This window comes from Chlorocebus sabaeus, chromosome 26 (genome assembly GCF_047675955.1).
Source record: "Chlorocebus sabaeus isolate Y175 chromosome 26, mChlSab1.0.hap1, whole genome shotgun sequence".
In the NCBI taxonomy this organism is placed as follows: domain Eukaryota; kingdom Metazoa; phylum Chordata; class Mammalia; order Primates; family Cercopithecidae; genus Chlorocebus; species Chlorocebus sabaeus.
This window is the reverse complement of record NC_132929.1, coordinates 14122604-14143592: the sequence shown is the minus strand read 5'-3', so window position 1 is coordinate 14143592 and position 20989 is coordinate 14122604. Positions and strand designations below refer to the sequence as shown.

Genomic DNA, 20989 nt, shown 5'->3' with positions numbered 1-20989 from the left:
GCTAACCATGTCATGTAGAAGAGCTATCTAATTATGTTTTTAACTATAATAAAAGTGATAAATGTACATAGAAAATGCAGAAATTATTAGGAAGAAAACACAAATCCACGTTTTAGTTTGCAAGTTAAAAAAAATGTTCCAACTCTGCTATTGATAGTGAGTCAAAAGACAGAAGACAACAGTAGTCTATTACCGTGTTGAATAAGTGAATGAATAAATTAGCCTCAACTTGCTGATTATGTAGGATTTAAATCATGCACTCTCACTAGACTTAGGTTGGGAGATATGCTCAATAAATGACATTCACTAAAGACATGCTTTTAAAATGTCATAAACAATAATTTATATAAAATAAATGTTAAAGTAAGTAAAATTTAGTACACTACAAAACACAAAGTCCTGGAAGGGCTTTGTTTCATTTAATTTTTTAAAGAAATGGGATATTACTTTTCCCATCACTGTGTAATTATTTAAGAAAAAAGCTGATATCCAAGTAAAAGTGGCTGAAACACTTTCACTAGCTTATTCTAAAATAATTCAGAGCAATCACTGTAGGGCTAACAATTTTAAGGGTTCAAACCTTCCACAAGCTTTTCTTTTTAAAAGATTTAAAAGATTTTGTTGGTGCTACTTCTAAAATTAACAAATAAAATTCAAAAATGACTAAGATATTTTAAATGTATAAATGTAAGTTCTAGTTTTTGTTCTAGAGAAAAAATAGCCTTGTCTCATTTAATTCCTTTGGCATGCAATCACTCAGTTAGAAAATCACTGTAATACCAACGCTATTTTATGACACTGGGCTATCACAGGATATAATAATAATTAAAAATGCTCTTGAAACTCAAAGCTGTTATTGCATCAAGGAGTAGGCAATTGAACTATTAAAAATACATCTGAGAATCTACTGTCACTTAAAATTATGTCAAAACTGGCTGCTATTTTTACCCAATTTTCATAACAGCTGTCCCAACGTGTTGTGACAGTTGCTGATAAAATATTGGAAAAATGTTGGCTAAACACTGATATCCAGCAAACATGCTTTCAAAATAGATAATCAAAAGTGGGAAGAGTAGAAAACTTCAGGAAATATATTTATTTGTTCCAGAGATTTTTGAAAATAAATGACTCAAATGATTGTCAAAAATCATAAGCAAACTGAATAGAAGAAAATATTGGGAGAAAAAAAATAGGTGAGAAAAGATCTAAGTTAGAATTTTGTCTTACTTTAACTTCTCTAAATCACAATTTTTTTTTTTTTCTTTTGAAACGGAGTCTTGCTCTTGTCGCTCAGACTAAAGTGCAGTGATGCAATCTTGGCTCACTGCAACCTCCGCCTCCCAGGTTCAAGCAGTTCTCTGCCTCAGCCTCCTGAGTAGCTGAGATTACAGGCACCCACCGCCACGCCTGGCTAATTTTTTTTTTTTTTTAAGTAGCAACAGGGTTTCACCACGTTGGCCAGGCTGGTCTCGAACTCCTGACTTCAAGTGATCCACCTGCCTTGGTCTCCCAAAGTGCTGGGATTACAGGTGCACAATTTCTTTTTATTACAAATTGAATATCTGCCTAAACAATCTCAGGGTTGGGATGCTCAGGAGATTGAAAACTATAAACAAGCGTAAGTTTTAGGAGTAGTACAGAGATCCCGCCACTGCACTCCAGCCTGGGTGACAGAGCCAGACTCCGTCTCAAAAAAAAAAAAAAAAAAAAAAAGATATTGCTTTTAATTGAGACTTTTTTTGAATTAGATTATCTTTTACTAAATTATAACTGAGAAGTCATGTTAAAATTATAAATTAAAATAAAGCTGACTTAAGCAAATCTGCATATGAACAAACTTAGTGTCTTGCTGTAATGAGCTGGGTTATTCTATTTACATCCTGTAAATTAAACATTAACACATTTTACTTTAAATAATACTTTTTAAATAATAATACTTTTTTAAAGAAAATATCACAAGTGTTTGTTGCTTCATTAAATTGTGTGTAATATTTAAGTAACAAATGAATTTTTAATGTTTACCAATGTACCTGGAATTAACCTATTAAATAGGAATAGTTCATATTGCACAATGAATTTATAGCTACACACCTAAATGGGTCTCAGCGAATAAAATAACCAAAGCATCATTCAAGTGGCAGATATGGCAAACAAAAGACTGTTTGAAAATGCAAAGTATACAATCTACAATGAAGTATATATTATTCATGAATTGTAAGAATCAAATTAACATTTTAGAGAATCCTAAACTAGAAAAAAAGTATCTTCCTACTACCTAATTATCTCTTTCAGTAAGTTAAAAGTTTCAATGCATATTAAATTTACAAGTTTTTTAAGAAGTGGTGATAAGGAAAACAGGCATACTCATTCATTGCTAATTCTACACACAAAGAAGTAAAATAAAATCTGGAACAACTCTTTCTGGAAAGCAATTTTAATAAACTGTACCAAAAGCTTTTAAAACAGTCACACATTTTGATCACTTCTTGAATCTGGCAAAGAAAAGAGTACTAAAATGGAAAAAGCTTTAGGCACAAAGTATTTTTCTCAGAATTATTATTTGTTGTTGTTTTAAAGTTTTTTATTTTTTTATTTCACTAGTTTTTTTGGAGAACAGGTGGTGTTTGGTTACACGAATAAGTTCTTTAGTGGTGATATCTGAGATTTTGGTGCACCCATCACCCGAATAGTGTGCACTGTACCCAATGTGTAGTCTTTCATCCCTCACCACTCCCACCCTTTTCCGAGTCCCCAAAGTCCAACGTATCATTTTTATGCCTTTGGGTCCTCATAGATTAGCTCCCACATATGAGTGAGAACGAGTGAGAACCTATAACGTTTGGTTTTCTATTCCTGAGTTGCTTCACTTCGAATAATAGTTTCCAATTCCACCCAGGTTGCTGCAAATGCCATTCTTTCTTTCCTTTTTATGGCTGAGTAGTATTCCATAGTGTGTGTTTGTGTGTGTGTGTATACCACATTTTCTTTATCCACTCATTGACTGATGGGCATTTGGGCTGGTTCCGTACTTCGTAACTGCAAATTATGCTGCTACAAACATGCATGTGCAAGTATCTTTTTCGTATGACTTCTTTTCCTCTAGGTAGAGAACTATTTTTAATAGTAAAAAGAAACAACTTAACCATGCCATAATAAGAGAATGGTGAAGCAAATTATGATATGCCCATAAAGTGAAATATGGTGCTGTCATTTGAAATCAGGTTTGGGAATAACGTAATATATAATACAGGAAATGTTTAGTGTTAAAAACTCAGTATATAAAATTTTATTTACAGTATTATCACAGTCATAAAAAGATAAAAAGTTAGAAGGAAATAAAATGAAGGTTAATACTCCTTGATGGTATGATTAATTTTCTAATTTTGTAAGCTTACTTTTATATAATTTTAAAATCAAGGTACTGAATACTTTCTCCCTTACTTTTGATATACAACCATTTTATATTTTAAATTGCTATTATTTTAAACTTTATTGGAGAGGTGACTCAATGAGACTGATCTTTTTTTCAATTACCATGTTTATGAATTAATATTATTGCTAGAATGAGACAGGTTTAGCATCAATTCTATTCCTGTTTTGCCTTTCTTTTTCAAGAGACAGGGTCTTACTATGTTGTCCAGGATGGCCTCAAACTCCTGGTCTCAACTGGTCCTCCCTAGTAGCTGATACTACAGATGGGTACAGGCCACTGTGCCTGATAAATCATAATATTTAAAAGTATAATACAAATATACTGTATCAAAGAAATCATTTAGCTTAAATACATTTTCCCTCTTCATCTGAAATAATTAACTGAGACATACTATACTTTTGCCCAAATCCTTCTGAATTCATGCAGAATATGTCTTTATGTCAATAAAATAATTTTCTAAACAAGGCAATCTTCTGAATATCTTTCAAATCCATTTCCTCTTCTCAATACCCACTATTCACCATCTTAATGCAAAGCCCTCATTATCTTTTTTTGCCTGTCTTATTTCAGTAGGTTTCTAACTGATTTCCTTGTTCCCAGCCTTTGTCCCATTATTCTTCAGGCAAATCTAATTGGTTTCTCTGTTCAAAACCCCTTAAGGTTTCCAATTACCAAAGCTTTGTTGGAAGACTAGGCACATACTGGAGGACAGGGAGGAGAATAAGTGTTCGCTAAGGAACTCTTTTGCAAGGTACATAATTTACACAGTACATAGAAATGGGCCCTCTCTCCCTGGGAAACATGAGACTCACAAGATAAAGCCCGATTTTATTTTCCTATGAAAAAGAAATGGACAGTAAGTACATGAAAACATACTGACCATTAAAGACACATGAAAGTATAAAGCCATTTTTATATACTAACTAGGTAAGACGTAAAAAAATACGTAGTAACACTCAATGTTGGCAAGGGTTTGGAGAAATAGAAATACTTTTTTGCACTGTTGGTGAGAGTGCAATTTGACAATGTCACTGAAAAAAAAAAAAATTCATACTTTTTGACCCAGCATTTCTACTTTGAGAGATTGACTACATATACAGACACACACAGACACACACACACAATCACAGTAGCACTATTTTAACAAAAACAAAGAAAACAAGAATCAAAACATTTTACGGCTCTACCAGCAGGGAACTGGTTTAAAATTATAATACATGATAGAATTCTGTGCAGTGATTAAAATGATATTTTCAGTATTCCCAAGCTATTGTTAAATGAAAAAAGCCAGGTACGGAACAGTCAATATGGCATGATCCCATTTGTCTAACTGATAGAAGGATGAATTGACGTGTATATATTTTTACTTTTAAAATACCAGAAATTATTACACACCAAACTATTAATAGAGTTCTGGGGAGTTGAGGCTAGAACCAGGGGACTCATGGGTTCTCTAAGGAGTTATTTTATATGTATAAAGGACTATATACATAACCATATAAATAATAATAGAACGTGTACATTTGTCACCCAACTTCAGTGAACATAACCAAGAAAACTAATTACCCCTTTGTGTTTCTCCACATTAGCACTCCCACCTGTATCACTTGGACCCTCAGCAGATAAACCCTATCCTGAAGTCATATTGTTTTTCATTTTCTTATCTTCTTTAGTTTTACCACACAAATATCCCTTAACAATATTAGTTATAGATGCTTTTGAAGTGACTGATATTGTGGGACATTCTGAAACTTCTTTGCTCAATTTTTTTTCAGTGAAATTCATTCACATTGACATGTGTAGCAATAATCAGTCATGCTGACCTCTGTGTACCAATGACAGCTGAAATATATTGAGCATTTTCTATGTGTCAGACAGTCTCAAGTACTTTACATGGGTTAACTCAATCCTCATAATCATCTTTTGAGGTACACAGCATTACAACCTACTCCACATGAAGAGACTAAAATTCAAAGGGATTAAGCAACTTGCCTAAAATAAAAGTTACTAGGTGGCAGAGTCTGGATAAGAACACTACAATTTATTCATCTATTCTCTGCCTATGGATGTTTGGGCAGTTCTAATTTTTGGCTCTTTCAATAAACGTTGCTAGGAATAATAGTTTATAGGCCTTATGGTATATATACCCAAGAGTTTCTCTAGAAGATATCCAAGAATAGAAATGCTGGGTCACAGGATATACATATGTTCCAGTTCTCATAATGAAAATGATTTTCGAAGGTGGTTTAAACAATTCATATATCCACAATGAGTGCTCCATATTCTTACCAAGACAAGGTGCTGTCATACTGTTCACTCTTATATGTATATCTGTTATTTAATTCTTATTATACTGGATCAATCTTATTAAAAATTACATAGTGGCTTTCCTTATGTGAATAAGAAACTCCAAGAATGAACAAAAGAATAAATGAATACACAGTCTGTTACTTAAAGAGTCAATATGCTTTCTTAATATGGCTTGTTCCTACTGGTTTTCATCCTCATTTCTTTGCTTTACAAATATTGATGTACCTGTTTCTTTCTGTTAGCATCTGATGTTTCATACTTCTGATTTTCTGGTACAAGTCGCTTCCCCTGTGCAACAATGACATGCTTCAAATTTTCCACTAAAAAACTGTTTTATGCTTAACCTCAGCCACAAACTCATTAAAAAGTCTTTGTTGATTCACTCACAAGTTATTCACTCCCTCCTTTGAATTACCTTAAAATTACATGTATCTACCACCGTATACTCTGAGTACTCTTTTATTTACATTCTTCCCATGAACCAGTGCTATACTCTGAATGTTTGTGTCCCCCACAAAATTCATATGTGGAAATCTAATTACCAATGTGATGGTATTAGGAGGTGGGTTTATGATTCAATTAGGAAGGTAGAGCCCTCATGAATGTGATTAGTGTCCTTATAAAAGAGATTCCAGAGTGCTGTCCTGTTCTTTCCACCATGTGAGAATATAGCCAAAAAGTACCACTTATGAACCTGAAAGTGGGCCCTCACCAGGACAGTCTGTGCCTTGAGAGTGGACTTCCCAGACTCAAGAATGGTGACACATTACTTTTATTTATAAGCTACCCAGTCATGGGATTTTGCTGTAGCAGCTAGAACGAACTAGGACAACCTGTAAGGAGGGACTCTGCCTAAGTTTTATCCCTGGAGCATAGAACTATATGCCTGGTGCACACTGAGAATTCTATAATCTGTGACATGTGAATATCCAATAATCAGATCACATTGATACCTCAGGAATAAATGTAATATAATAGAAAAAGAAGTGTATACAGAGAGCTCCTTAAGCAATAATAAATCTAAACACTCTAGCTAGTTAGCTAGACAGGGTCTTGCTCTGTTGCCCAGGGTGGAATGCAGTGGCATGATCACAGCTCACTGTAACCTTGACCTTCCAGGCTCAAATGATCCTCTCACCTCAGCCTCCCAAGTAGCTGGAACTACAGGTGCACTCCACCATACCTGGCTAATATTTTGCTTTTGGTAGAGACAGAGTCTCACTGTGTTGCTTAGGTTGGTCTTGAACTCCTAGGCTCAAGCAATCTTTCCATCTCATCCTCCCAAACTGCTGGGATTACAGGCATGAGCTATCACACCTGGCAAAAAAAAATCTCTGAATAACTGTTATTCAAAGTTCAAGTTATAAAAACAATAAAAATTATTTCCATAATCCTACCCCTGTGGAACAGCCACTATTACTATTTGACATATATCTTCCTAAATTTCCTAATGCATGTATATGTGTTTACATGCTATGTACAATTTGATCCCATTTATATTAGTCTATCCATACAGGGCTCCTTTTCTTCACTTCTTAACATTCCATGGACCTTTCCCATATCAGTATACACATTACACTTTGCAACTGCTGCAGAGAAGTCCAGTATTGCATATGTCATATATTACTTAGCTAATATTCTAATTATGGGCATTTAGATTTCCAAATTTCTGTTATATGCATTGTAATGTACTTCTTTTTACATATATCTTGGTGTACCTGTATTATTTCTTTAGTATTAGTTCCTATAAATGGAATTGTTGAATAAAGTATATACACATATTCAATTACATTACCAAGCTACCCTTTGGTAAACTTATGTTATCAACTGAAAACCCCTTAATTGTATAAGACAGAGGAACCATTTCCTTACATCTCTGCCCACACTGGGTCTTATCACTTACCTAACTTTTATATTAGGGATGTTCAACCTAAGTATAAATGCGTATAATATAATATACCTACCCTAATAAAAAAATTCAAAATCTGAGCATTATTTTGAGCCACATGTCAGTGCTTAAGAAAATCTGAATTTTGGAGCATTCTGAATTGTGGATTAGGGATACTCAACCTGTAGTAATAATCAAAACATTTTCTTACTTTGGGTATGATTAAGCATAAAGTGTTCAGACTTAGACAAACTTCTATTTTTTTTTACTGGGTTATAACCCCTGAAAAGTGACAATTACTATGGAAACATGAACATAAGATAAAATTAGGTGGTGGGAAATCCCAAAAATCTTCCACAAGAGCAAAAAGTTAATATATGATAGGCACAAAGACTGTAAATTCACTGGCATGATCTCTAGTTTAAAAAACATAACATCTATAGCAGTTATATATACTCACATTCGATGCTTTTAGTATTGTATGGTGGCACAGGCTAACGTGTAATGTCTACAAAGTAACCATGCCAATAGTGCACAATGAAAAGCTGTTTTTCTCTCAGTTGCTGGTATAAGAATTATGCTCTTATGGTTGATAAGTGAGTGCCTAACTTTTTATTTTTCAAAGACTTCTATAGCAATTTTGTGTGTAGAGGCAAAAGGATACAGAGTAAAGCAATAAAATAATTCCAGCTGTAGCTCTTGAGCAGAACATAAGGCCAGATGACAGCTGCAGAAAAAACAAAAACAAAGTTGCTTCTCTCCTCCCTTTGCGCCCCATCTTCTAGTGCTAGCTCTCAGAGAGAGAAAATTTAGTGCTGTTTTGCAAACCCTTGTTAATGTATGATTCCCAATAAATAAATCAAATGCAAAAAAAAAGGGATATCACAGTCAACATACTGCTCAAGAACATCATTCTTGTAATTGTAAATCACAAATTACAGGTTTGCAAAATGTGTGGCTGGCTCATATCCTACTAAAGTAAGTTTTATAACAATTATATCATTGGTTTATTAAATGACAGAAGTGGTTTAAAATTTTTCTTTGGTAAAGAGCCCTTATATCTTGGCATTACATGTGTTAAAAACATGCTACCATAGCAATTCTTTAGGTATTGAAAATTATATGCTCAAATTAGGCTAGCTTAGGAAGCATAGAAAAAAAGGAAAAAAATTACTCTAATTCCACAAGCCCAAACAAACCATTATTAACATTGTGGTGTAGTGTTTCCAGTTTCAATTCATTTTAAATTTGGCCACAACTGTCTCCTATTCTGTTCATTAGATTTCTTTAATTTGATTAGCTTAAGGGTAAGAACAAACCAACCCTTGAATTTTTAGTTTTCTATTTGTCTATGAGCTTTGACTGGAAACATTAACAGCATACAGCATTTTCTTTAAGCTACCTGAACACAGCCATCTGTGATGAAATAATATACAAGGAATATGAAAAATGCAGCAAGACACAATGTCTGGCAATAGTAGTAAAGGAAAACAAGTCCTGTAACCTGGCTTATTCAACAGAAGAACTAAACTACCTTTCTAATGAAGAGTTAGTTTGGCTTAATGTGGTATTAGGTTTGCAGAGACTGTTTACTGTCTGTAGATCAACTTTTGAGTTAATAGGGAGTAGTTATACACATCCTGCTAATACATAAATCTTCAACCCTTTAAATGACAAATGTATTTCTAGGATTTTTATCTTAAGGTCACACTCAAAGACACAAATTAAAATGTATGTAAAAGGCTGTGGGAAATATTCGATGATGTGAATGATTAAATTGTAGTATAGCTACATAATGGAATGGCTAAGATCAAAGACTCTGAAGTTAGACTGACACAATGAAAATGACCAAGAGATTTTAAGCTGACTGCATTTTAGAAGTATGATCCCAATGGTGCTTCTAAAAGGAAGTATGCATTTGTATACAAGATGTCAGAAGAAAGAAAAGCCTAAGCAGAAATATCCAAATATGAACAGTAATTATTTTTGGGTAGGAATGAATGATTCCTAATTTTGTCTTTATAATTTTCAAAATATGCATATATTAGTCTAAGAGTCAATAAAATTTTAAGTAACAAAACATTATGCAAAAAGTTATACAGAGAATTTTTTTGCTCTCTTATTGGGTAATAAATAAAATTCAATCTAAGACATATCAGGGCTTTCTGAAAACTGTTAAGGCAGCACTTACTAAAGGATTGTGATAGCTTGCAGTACCATTAAATACTCTGTATTACCTAAATAAAGCCAGTCCACTTAGTTTTCAGATATAGAGCCTTATTAAAATATTACCACCTTTGAAAACCATTACATGAACAATTCATATCCCTTGCCTAAAGCAAAATTAGACAAACATAAATCATAGCCTTCTAATCATTTTGGCTCAGAAATGACATTACTTACTTCTAAAAAAGATTAAGTTAGTCATGTACTTCTCAATGGCCAAACGAGAAAACATGACAATGTTTTACTTCATACCAATCAGATCTCATCTTTCTTCTGCCCCAAAACATATCTAAGATCTTTTCCTCCTTTAACCTCAAGCCTGTTGTGAGGTAAGTTTTGTGGGTTTTGTTCTCAATCCAGTATATCTGAACAATAAGAGCTGTAAATGTTGTAAGTGACAACTCTGTCAGCACTAAAAATGATCTTAAAACAAAGCATAAGCTAGCATTAAATAACAACAACGAAAACCTAGACCAGGCACAGTGACTTATGCCATAATCCCAACACTTTGAGAGACCAAGTGGGTGGATCACTTGAGCCCAGGAGTTTGAGACCAGCCTGGGCAACATGGCAAAACCACCTCTACCCAATAGGTACAAAAATTAGCTGGGAGTGGTGGTACGTGCCTATAGTCCAGCTACTCGGGAGGCTGAGGTGGGAGGACCACGTGAACCCAGGAAACAAAGGCTGCAGTGAGCTGAGATCATGCCACTGCACTCCAGCCTGGGCAACAGAATAAGATCCTGTCTCAAAACAAACAAAAAACCAAAAGCTCTCATTTGCCTCATTAAAATAGTCAAAGAAAGAAACTAAATGAAAAGAACAGTAATACCTTATTATTGATTAGGTTTTTAAAAATCTTAATTTTTAAGATTTTTCCTCAAAACTTTTCTTGAGTGCCAATTATGTATGTGATTAGCACTATATTACACATCAGGAATAAAAGATGAGCAAGATAGGATTTCAAATTCAAATGATGATCTGTTATAAAACCCTCCAAAGACAGATATGAAATAGAAAGGTAAATTTCTTCCTGTTGACTTGTGATAACTGATGAAGACATTAGCTGTTGAAAGCAGAAAGTTGTCCAATAGCTTATGAAGGAAATGTCTAGCAAAGTTATTGGCACAAAAATAGGTACTCATATATTTGTTGAATTAATTAATGAACATTCAAAAGAGAGAGGATTTCCACTCTGGCATTTAATGCCTTCAAAACATTTATTTAAATATAACATTATCATTACTTGTATTGTGTTAAAAAATTAGATAATGCGTTATTCTTTTAAACTATATTGTCTTTGTAAACAATTGCCAATGAAGTAAACCTGATATAAACACTACCTTAAACTATAATCTGTATTCAAAACATTTATTTATGTCAAGCCTATAAGATGAATTATGAAACTTAACATGTATTTTATTCCTAATAAAGTAGCTAGATAAATCATAACACACTGCAACTTCCCATACATTTCAAAAGAAGAATGACCTTCTAAACCTTTGGAACATCATAAATGAAATAAATGGTACTAAAGTAAATTTAAGAGTTTTCTTTTGCAGTTGTAACTCTGAAAAAATTAGCTATCATTCTAATCATCTTAAGAAAAAGTTAAACTTCCCTTTCTGCTTGTGCATTCTTTACCTATAAATGCATTAAAAATTACCACAACACTTAGCAGCTTCAAACACAAACATTTATTATCTCATAGTTTTTGTAAGTCAGAAATGTGGGACCAATTTAGCTGGGTGATTCTGGCTCATAGTTCCCATGAAGTTCTAGTCAAGAGACTGGCAGTGGCTGTAATTATCTGAAGGCTTGTTTGTGGCTGAAGGACTTGCTTTCAGGATGATTCACTTCACATGGTTGTTGCTAGAAGGCTCCAGTTCCTTGCTGGTTGTTGGCAGATGACCTCAATTCCTCACATGGATCTCTTCATACATTTCCTTCAGTGTCCTCATGCATAGTAGCTTGCTTCTCCCAGAGTGATACAAGACAGAAAGCAAGATGGAAGCCAGAAATTTTCTTATCATCTGCCCTCAGAAGTCACACTTCATTTTCAACACATTCCGTTTGGTAGAAGTGAGTCCCTAGGAACAGCCTATACTCAGGAAGAGGGGAATTAGACTCCAGTGAAGAAAGGAGTATAAAATGTTTCCATATTTTAAAACGATCATAATTCACTGCTCTTTGAACATCAATTATTTATATTTTTCTCATATTCAAAATACATTCTACCCTCCCATGACTCCCTACAAGTCTCATCTTTTTACAGCAACATCTTCAAAGCTAGGATGCCATCTTCTAAACAGGTGCAGGTACAGATGAAACTCCCTGGGTATATGTAGTTCCTTAAATGCTGCTCCTTGAATATATACCGCTTCTCTCAATCTGATGATCTGTAACTAAAGACACAAATTATCTGCCCAACACATACGCAAAAGACAATGGTAGGACAGGCAGAGGATAACTGCCATGTGACCTTCTTGTTCAAAAGTGGAAAAAATGAGAGGAACAACATAGTTGTTATTGGTGCACGTAATTCTGAAATCAAGGTGGCAACGTTGGAAGTTCCTAGAGTGGAACTTAGGACCTGGGAATAATTTTTCGTAACTCTTGGCTCTGGCCTTTGAGATCTTGGTTCTAATTTCTAATTTCCTTCTATTTTCATTGAAAGGTGGGCCAAGTTTGCATCTGTATAGTTTTCAACTTGCTTCCTGCAAGTAGAATTTTGGGGATTCAAAGGGCCCCTCTTCAATCAAAGGTGGTATTTCTGCCAATATAATGCATCAAAAAACTTTGTGAATCTTATAGAGGTCCACTCCATTAGATAAAAAGCACACTCATAAATGAGAAAAACTCTTCTCAACCTTAAACTTCCGCTATGTGACATACATTTACACTTCTTATAGGACCTATTACTTTAATTGAAATATTCTGAGGTTCATCTTAAATCCTCCTGAGGTCTTAACAAAGGAATTTACACTCACATCCTTAGACAACGCTTTTCTGAGAAGGCTCTGGATTTGATCCTTGCTTAGAAGCCATTTCTTAATCTTAGCCGTTTGACATATTGAGAAACTGAGAATTTTCAAAACCAGTGAAGTCCTGGGTTCTTGTTTAGGAGTCCTTCCTTAGCTTACTTCTCTCATTTACTGTTTATCATAAGCAGTAAGAAGAAATCAGACAAAAAGCTTCAACTTTTTGCTTGAAAACTCCTTAGCTTAACCACCCAGTATATTGGGTATATTTTCTGTTTCCCACATTACTGCCAGTTGACATCGTTGCTAAGCTTTCAGACACTAAACAAACATTCCCTTTCTTCCATTTTCCAATATGATTTTCTTCATTTTCATTTAAACCCTCACTGACGCTCTATCCAAAGACCTTTAAGCTTCCAGTAACAGTCTCTTCGGAACTTTATTAAACTTCGCCTCAAAGGCCTTCCAGCTTTTATTTACTGTCTGAGTCCTGAGTCCAAAGTCATTCCCATGTTTTAGTATTTGTTGCAGCAGCACTTCATTTTCAGGTCTCCAGAATCTGTATCAGTCAAAAATCACTCCCAAATTTAGTGGCTTAAAATAACAAACATTTATTATTTCACAGTTCCTGTTGACCAGGAATTCAACAGCAGCTTAGATAGATGGTTTTGGTTCAGGGTCCCTGATAAGGTTGCAGTGAAAACATGGCACAACTGGTCATCTTAAGGCTTGCTTGGAGCTGAATAACCTGCTTCCAAGGTGGCTCACTAATATATGGCTGTTGTCTGAAGGCTTCAGTTCCTCACCACATGAACAACTACATAGTGTTGCTTGAATGTCCTTATAATATGGCAGTTAGGCATCCTCCATAATGTGGGTGACCTCAAGCAATTGGTTGAAAGGCATAAGAAAAAAGATTGAGGTCCTCTGAAGAGAATAGAATTCAGCCTTCTCATGACTGCAACACCAACTTGTGCCAATTTCCAGCATGCCTGCCCATTCTGCCAACCCAGCCCACAATCTTATGAACCACTTCCTTAAAAAAAAAAGAAAGAAACTTTACTTTCTATATAAAGATTGATATCTCTTATCTGAAATGCTTAGAACCAGAACTGTTTCAAATTTCAGAATATTTGTATGTGCATAATAAGACATCTTAAGGATAGCACCCAACTTTACAGATGACATTTATTTATGTTTATACACCTTATAACACACAGGCTGAAGGTAATTTTATACATGATTTAAAATAATTTCAGGCATGAAACAAAATTCTGACTGCATTTTTAGTGTGATTCATTACATGAGGTCAAGTGTAAATTTTTTCTACTTGAGGTGTCAAGTCCATACTCAAAAAGTTTTGGATTTTGGGGCCGGGCACAGTGGCTCAGGCCTATAATTCCAGCATTGTGGGGAGGTGGGTGGATCGCTTCAGCCCAGGAGTTCGAGACCAGCCTGAGCAACAATGCAAGACCTTGTCTCAAAAAGAAAAAAGTTTCAGATTTTGGAACATTCAGATTTTAAATTTTCAGATGAGGGATGCTCAACCTGTATTGGTTATTTTTTTCTGGAGAAATTTGACAAATACAGTGTCTTAGAAATATTCTTAACAATTGATAAGTTTATTTAATAAGGCTAGTGATTTCTTCCACATCCTTTATGTTTACAAATTCCTTCCAAGCCATTACTTACTTGTAAGTCATCTGCCCCTTCAGCTTCATTTTTTGATTCGGGGCATCCTAAGAAAATAGATAAGGTTAATTAAACATAGAATTTTTGTCTTAGAGTCCAGTATTAATGACTAATTGATTATGTCATTATAATAATACTTTAAAAGACTAATCAGAGATCTTTCTGGATTGCCTGGCAATTAAGATACTGGCCACTTATATTTGCCCGTTAGAATAATGGAGAATAATGTAATTATTTCCTTCTTCTATGGGAAAATTTCCAGTTGCTTAACTAACGAGATGTTTTCTCTGAAAGTATACTATCTCTAGCACCCCCTGCCCCTAGTTTCTCCCAAATACTGCCAATTACTAGGCAGATTATAATTACACTGCTCTGGGTGATGCTAAGATGCGATTTATTCAATTTTTCTAAATGCTTTGACCCAGGAAACAGTATTTAGTACCCAAAGCCAGGATTTTAGTTGCTTTAGCTAAGATGGAAAACAAATGAGTTTTAATCCACTATTGATAGTTAAAGGCCAACTGTTGTTACTGACTTTTGTGCATCAATGTCTCTGTACAGATTTTCATGCTGTTAAGGGTACCTTTACTTTCGATAAATTAATAAGAAAGGATTTGTCCTAGTATTCTTAGTTCATGCTACCCTTGAGAGGCACAGCTTAGCATGGAGTAGGCACGAGATAAGGAGAAATGTGCCCTTTTGAAAGAGCAGCATATTTTATCTTTTTGTCACAGAAGGTCAAGTAAAAGCAATTTGAGATTGTTGAAAGTCTATATAACAGCTGATGATAATGCTAGCTGATGTTTTTCAATGTTCAAAAATAACAAGGCAGACTAAGTACTATAGTCTACTCTACCTGGGAGTTTGTAAGCTACTCCTTGTAAATCATTTTTTAAAACATTAAACACAATCTATTTGATCCTAGTGAAAGAAGTATACTGTTATGGTACATGAGCATAAGCTTAAACGTAATTCAAAACTTTAAATCATATAAATTCCAGCAGCCATGGATAATATTTTTCTCTTTAAAGCACTGGTTCTTCAAACCTTGCTAAAGGTTAGAATCAATTGAGGAACTGTCAAAAAATACACTGATGCCAGAGTATGGTGTCAAACCAAAATATATCAGAATCTCCGTGGAATGAGGCACAGGGCATCATGTATTTTTTTTTTTAAGTTTCTTTTTTTTTTTCTTCAAATTCAAATTACAATTACTTGACTAGAGAACAATTCCTCACTATATTTGAACTTACTTGGAGTTTGTGAAAAATAATGGGTGACTCGACTCCATTCCCCAGATAGATTCAATTGGTCTGGAGTGGAGACTAAGTCATTTTAAGCTTCAAAAGCTTCCCAGGTGATTGTAATGTGTAGCCAAGGTTAAGAACACTGATCTAGGGAGAATTTATGGGGTCTTACAATAAATACAAAATGGGTACTATTACTTCATAGTAATTTTTTCTAGATCAGAATAAAAAATTACTCATTTACCAAATTCCAATCTTTTAAAGTAGCTAAATAAATTACTTAACTACAGTTTCATGCACTATCAAAACAGATTTGTACAATGTATTTCCATGTTCTTTCCTGTGACTGGTCTCACAGTTTATGTTTTCAGATTTTCTTATTAAAATGACATCTTCAAAATACACAAATCACAATTAGTCTAGCACACTTTCAGTTACTTCATACAGAAAGTTAGTTAAATTGAAATAATTTTCCTTCCTAATTAGAAAAAAAAATCAAGTCTTAGATATTTCTACCTTTATGGGAAGAAATGGGTTTTAATGTGATTTTTAAGTAAGCATAAGTCAGTCTTAAATAAAAAAACATTATTCTTCCCTTCAAAACCTGTATGCTTTTGAGTTAACATTTTAATAGACTGAAAAGATAACAAAGGAATAGATGAGGTTTGGAAGTCTGCCAATCCTCAATAATGAAATCAATAAAGTAAAGACTTTTGTCGTGGAATAACTACAGTCTACATACATTTGAATATTACAAGTTCTATATAATTACCCAAAAAAAGGATGTGACTGGTGTCATACATACACAAGTAGAATACCAACTGGGATTCTCACAGCTGTACATTTCTAGTCCCCCTTCCTTCAAGCTTTTATTTTAAAACATTTGAATTATCTGAAGTCAGCTGTTGATGGACTATTCAAGATAGTACATGCAATTGACATAGACTATGATGTGACAAATACAAATCAGGTTAAGGAGTCTATTATTTTCTCTTCACCTATTGTGAGGTTTCAAAGCCGGGTCACATATCACAAAAGCTGACATGGTCAAAGTGTGAAAACTACTTTTGGTCAACCTTAAGAAAGATAACCTCTACTATATATAACTGATACATAAATGAAGAAAATAGTCAAGAATACTTACCTTGAGAAATATCCTCTATAGCTCTTCGGATACCTCTATCAAAAGCCCTAGCATCAGCAGGACTTTGAAACGTAAGACCAAACTTCTTGTCATCAATCTTCCAGTGGTGAAATGTTGGAGTGACCTTATTATAAATGAGGTCTTTTTTAAGCATACATTCCAAAACCACCTGACAAAAGCCAAATACCAAAAATTAATATACATATATCAAATGCATCTAATGTAGCTCATAAATACAAACTGAGGTGATAAAAAGCTATTACTTTTTAATGAATAATTTCTAATATTTTAAATAAAGTCTTCACAAAGTCACTCACTAAAGAGATTAAGATGGAATAAAAAAATGCACATTATAAACAGGATGCTTATTATACTCCTATTTTAAAGAATACACACATATATACACTCCCATTGCACACAAAATTTCTGGAGGAATATATCAGGAATTAGTTCCAGGAAAGAGGCAGGGGGTTGGTAGTAATAGAAATTTAACTTTTTAAAGTCGTTTTTGGCTGAGGGCAGTGGCTCACACCTGTAATTCCAGCACTTTCGGAGGCCGAGGCGGGCGGATCACTTGAGATCAGGAATTTGAGACCAGTGTGGCCAACATGGTGAAACGCCATCTCTGCTAAGAATATAAAAAATTAGCTGGGCGTGGTGGTACATGCCTGTAATCCCAGCTACTCAGGAGGCTGAGGCAGAAGAATCATCTGAGCCCACGAGGCGGAGGTTGCAGTGAGTTGAGATGAGGTCACTGCACTCCAACCTGGGCAACACAGTGAGACTTTGTCTCAAAAACAAAACAAAACAAAACAAAATAAAATAAAATAAAGTCATTTTCCTAAATGTCTTAAAAGATGTATTTATATTTTGTGTAAGGATTTAACGGTCACGGCAGTAAAACAAATACACTTTGCCACTTTCTCAAAATATGTATTTAAGTGAGTTACCTAACTTTTTAAAGCCTTAGTTTACTCATCTCTAAAATAGAAATTGCAGTATTAAAGTATCCCAGAGCTTAGAGTGGAATGACCGAATGTGCATTCATGTAAAGAGCTTCATGCAATGTATGAAGCAATACACCCTTGGTTTTTAAATTTTTTATTTTGAAAGTATTTCAGATTTGTAGAAATACCTGTAACAAGAATAACACAGAAAATTCCTGTTTGCCCTTTATCCAGACCTATCACATTAATTTTTAACATTCTCTACGCAGATGTCCATGTATAAACATTTATTATGAATTCTTTCAAAGGAGTTACATATATTATGTTCTACTGATCTTTAATACACACTTGAGTGTATTTCCTAAGTGCAATACTATTCTCTTATGTAATCACAGTATGGTGATCTCATTCAGGAAATTTAAAATCAACAGAACTTTAATCTACAGACCATGTTCCACAGACCATGTTTCATGTTTGCCTACTATACTAATAATGTCTTTTATAGCATTTTAAAAATCTTTCCAGTGTAGGATCCATTCCAGGACAGTTACAAGGTCTCTTCAATCTTTCGTTCCCGGGCCTTTGTCTTTCATCATATTCACAATATGCTTAATGTGAGTTGTCACTATTACTATATAAAACAGAAGTGGATCTGTCAGTGATCTTTGCAATTAATCTAATTAATAAAAAGACTAGAACTACACACCTTAATTATTTTAAGAATCCCCTATAAGAAAATAGGAGGAAATAATTAAAAATAATTCAAATGAAACCCATAGTAGCACATGACACATAATAAATGCTCAGTTGGTATTTGGTGAAAGATTATCTTTCCACTACCTCCACTCTTTTCCAATCACCATTATCACTTGCACATCTCTTCCATGCACTGCTGATGATCCCCTCATATATTACTAGTAGTAGTGAATTACTAGTAGTAATTACACTACTCTGCAGGTAGAGTAGTAATTTTTCTTAAAATAAAAATAGCAACTTTACTGGACCACTTCCTAGTTTCAATGTCTTTTCAATGCTTTCAAGACTAAAATTCTTACTATGACCTACTAGGCCCTGCATGAGCTGATCTTTGTCTATTTGCCAAATCCTTAAGTTACAGTGGCAGACAAACATTAGGTACTAAACCAATACTTCTCCTCAGAAAAACTTTCAGGCTTTATGCACTTCCCTAGGAACTCATTCATAGATCATGGACTAGGAATCTCTAATTTATACTTTTGGAGGGGAGGTCTGCTAGAGTCTGCTTATACTGGCTCCCAAGAGCCAGATATTAAATTTTCAGGAATTTTGGAAGCCATTGTTAAAAAGCTAGAATGTATAACTCTACAATGAAATAAATTACATTAAAAATAAAATAATAAATACACAAAACTCATCAGTTCCAAATTTTTTTACTCTATTTTCACAATTACCTATGTTCTTGAGGTAGTTTATGTCTGTCGTATCTGTATGGTAGAAATACTATGTAACGCCACACTACTGCTCATTTCTTCCCAATGCCATATGCAATGATGGCATGCTGACTGAAAGCAGCCATGGTGGAGGTATGTAAATGCTATAAATCATTGGCTTGTGTCCCCTCCTGAAAGCTGATTGCTAAACCTTTTATCAGCATACCACCGAATATAATAATTCTCGGTAGTAACTTTTATTAATTCAGAAATAACCAAAAATGTGACTAAGGTTCAGTCCTGCCCGTTTATAGGCAATGCAGTGAAATTCTCTCAAGAGTTTTGCTTCCTATACTTTGATGACTCTACATGTATTAGAAAAGAATTAACAACCAGGCACAGTGGCTCACGCCTGTAATTCCAGCCCTTTGGAAGGCTGAGACGGGTAGATCGACAGAGGTCAGGAGTCTGAGACCATCCTGACCAGTACAGTGAAACCCATCTCTACTAAAATACAAAAATTAGCCGGGTATGGTGGTGGGTGCCTGTAATCTCAGCTACTTAAGAGGCTGAGCCAGGAGAATCACTTCAACCTGGGAGCCAGAGGTTGCAGCGAGCCGAGATTGTGTCATTGCAATCCAGCCTAGGCAGCAAGAGTGAAACTCCATCTCAAAACAAGAAAGGAATGTACATATATCCAGAACTTTTATGAGTCAGCACTTTGCTAAAGCATTTTACACAGATTTACTATTAAATATTTGTTACAACCATTTTGCAACAACAACAACAATTCAGGATTAAGCTCTAGAATTCAAGGGGAAGTAAATGTTAGTGTCAGAAATTACTGCAACATTTTTACTATATCCATAAACAGTGGGAAAAGCAGTATTTTGTAAAACAATGCTAAATTGGAATTGTTAAAAAGGGGAGGACATAAGAACAGTTTGATTCTAGTTTTTAATATATAATACCACTAAATTAATTTTTAATACATGAAAATATTACTGAATTAGCCCCTTCTATTTTCCAAAATTAATACTTTCAACTATTAACTCTTAGATAAATAAAATTTCAACGTGATCTACCCTAATCTCGTCTTCAAAAGGCATCTATTGTTTAGAGCGTCCCAAAACTCAAAGAAAAGGTAGTTTTAAAAATAAGTTTAAGCACTATTCACAATAGCAAAGACATGGAATCAACCTAGGTGTCCATCAACGGTGGATTAAAGAAAATGTGATACATATATACTTATAAAACATATACCATGGGATACTAAACAGCCATAAAGAAGAATGAAATCATGTCCTTTGCAGCAACATGAATATAGCTGGAGGCCATTATCCTCAGCAAATTAATGTAGGAACAGAAAGCGAAACACCACATGTTCTTACTTATAAGTGGGAGCTAACAATGGATACTCACACACACAAAGATGGCAATAATAGGCACTGGCAAAAGAGAAGGAGGGAGGTAAGAGTTGAAAACCTATTGAGTACAAGGGTGTCAAAATCCAGCATTCCCCAAACCTCAGCATTATCCAATATACCCAGGTAACAAAATCTGCACATGTATCCCTTGAATCTAAAAGATGAAATTATAAACAAATCAATAAAAATGAGCTTTAAAATGCACTGAGGAAATGAAGAGGCTAATGAACTAGCTCTTTGACTCACATAAGTACCTATGCAGAAATGTGTTCCACCGAAAAGTCA

At 34.4% G+C, this 20989-nt stretch overlaps 1 protein-coding gene across 1 annotated transcript in view; it reads right to left on the bottom strand.

The window, feature by feature from the left end:
* SPRED1 (sprouty related EVH1 domain containing 1) overlaps positions 1 to 20989 on the bottom strand; it is a 100429-nt gene that overhangs the window by 18133 nt on the left and 61307 nt on the right. The window contains exons 3-4 of the mRNA XM_008017098.3: positions 16922 to 17090; positions 14531 to 14577 (exon numbers count right to left, since the gene is read on the bottom strand). Of these exons, the coding sequence (XP_008015289.2) occupies positions 14531 to 14577; positions 16922 to 17090 (216 nt within the window). The remainder of the gene's footprint in view (positions 1 to 14530; positions 14578 to 16921; positions 17091 to 20989) is intronic.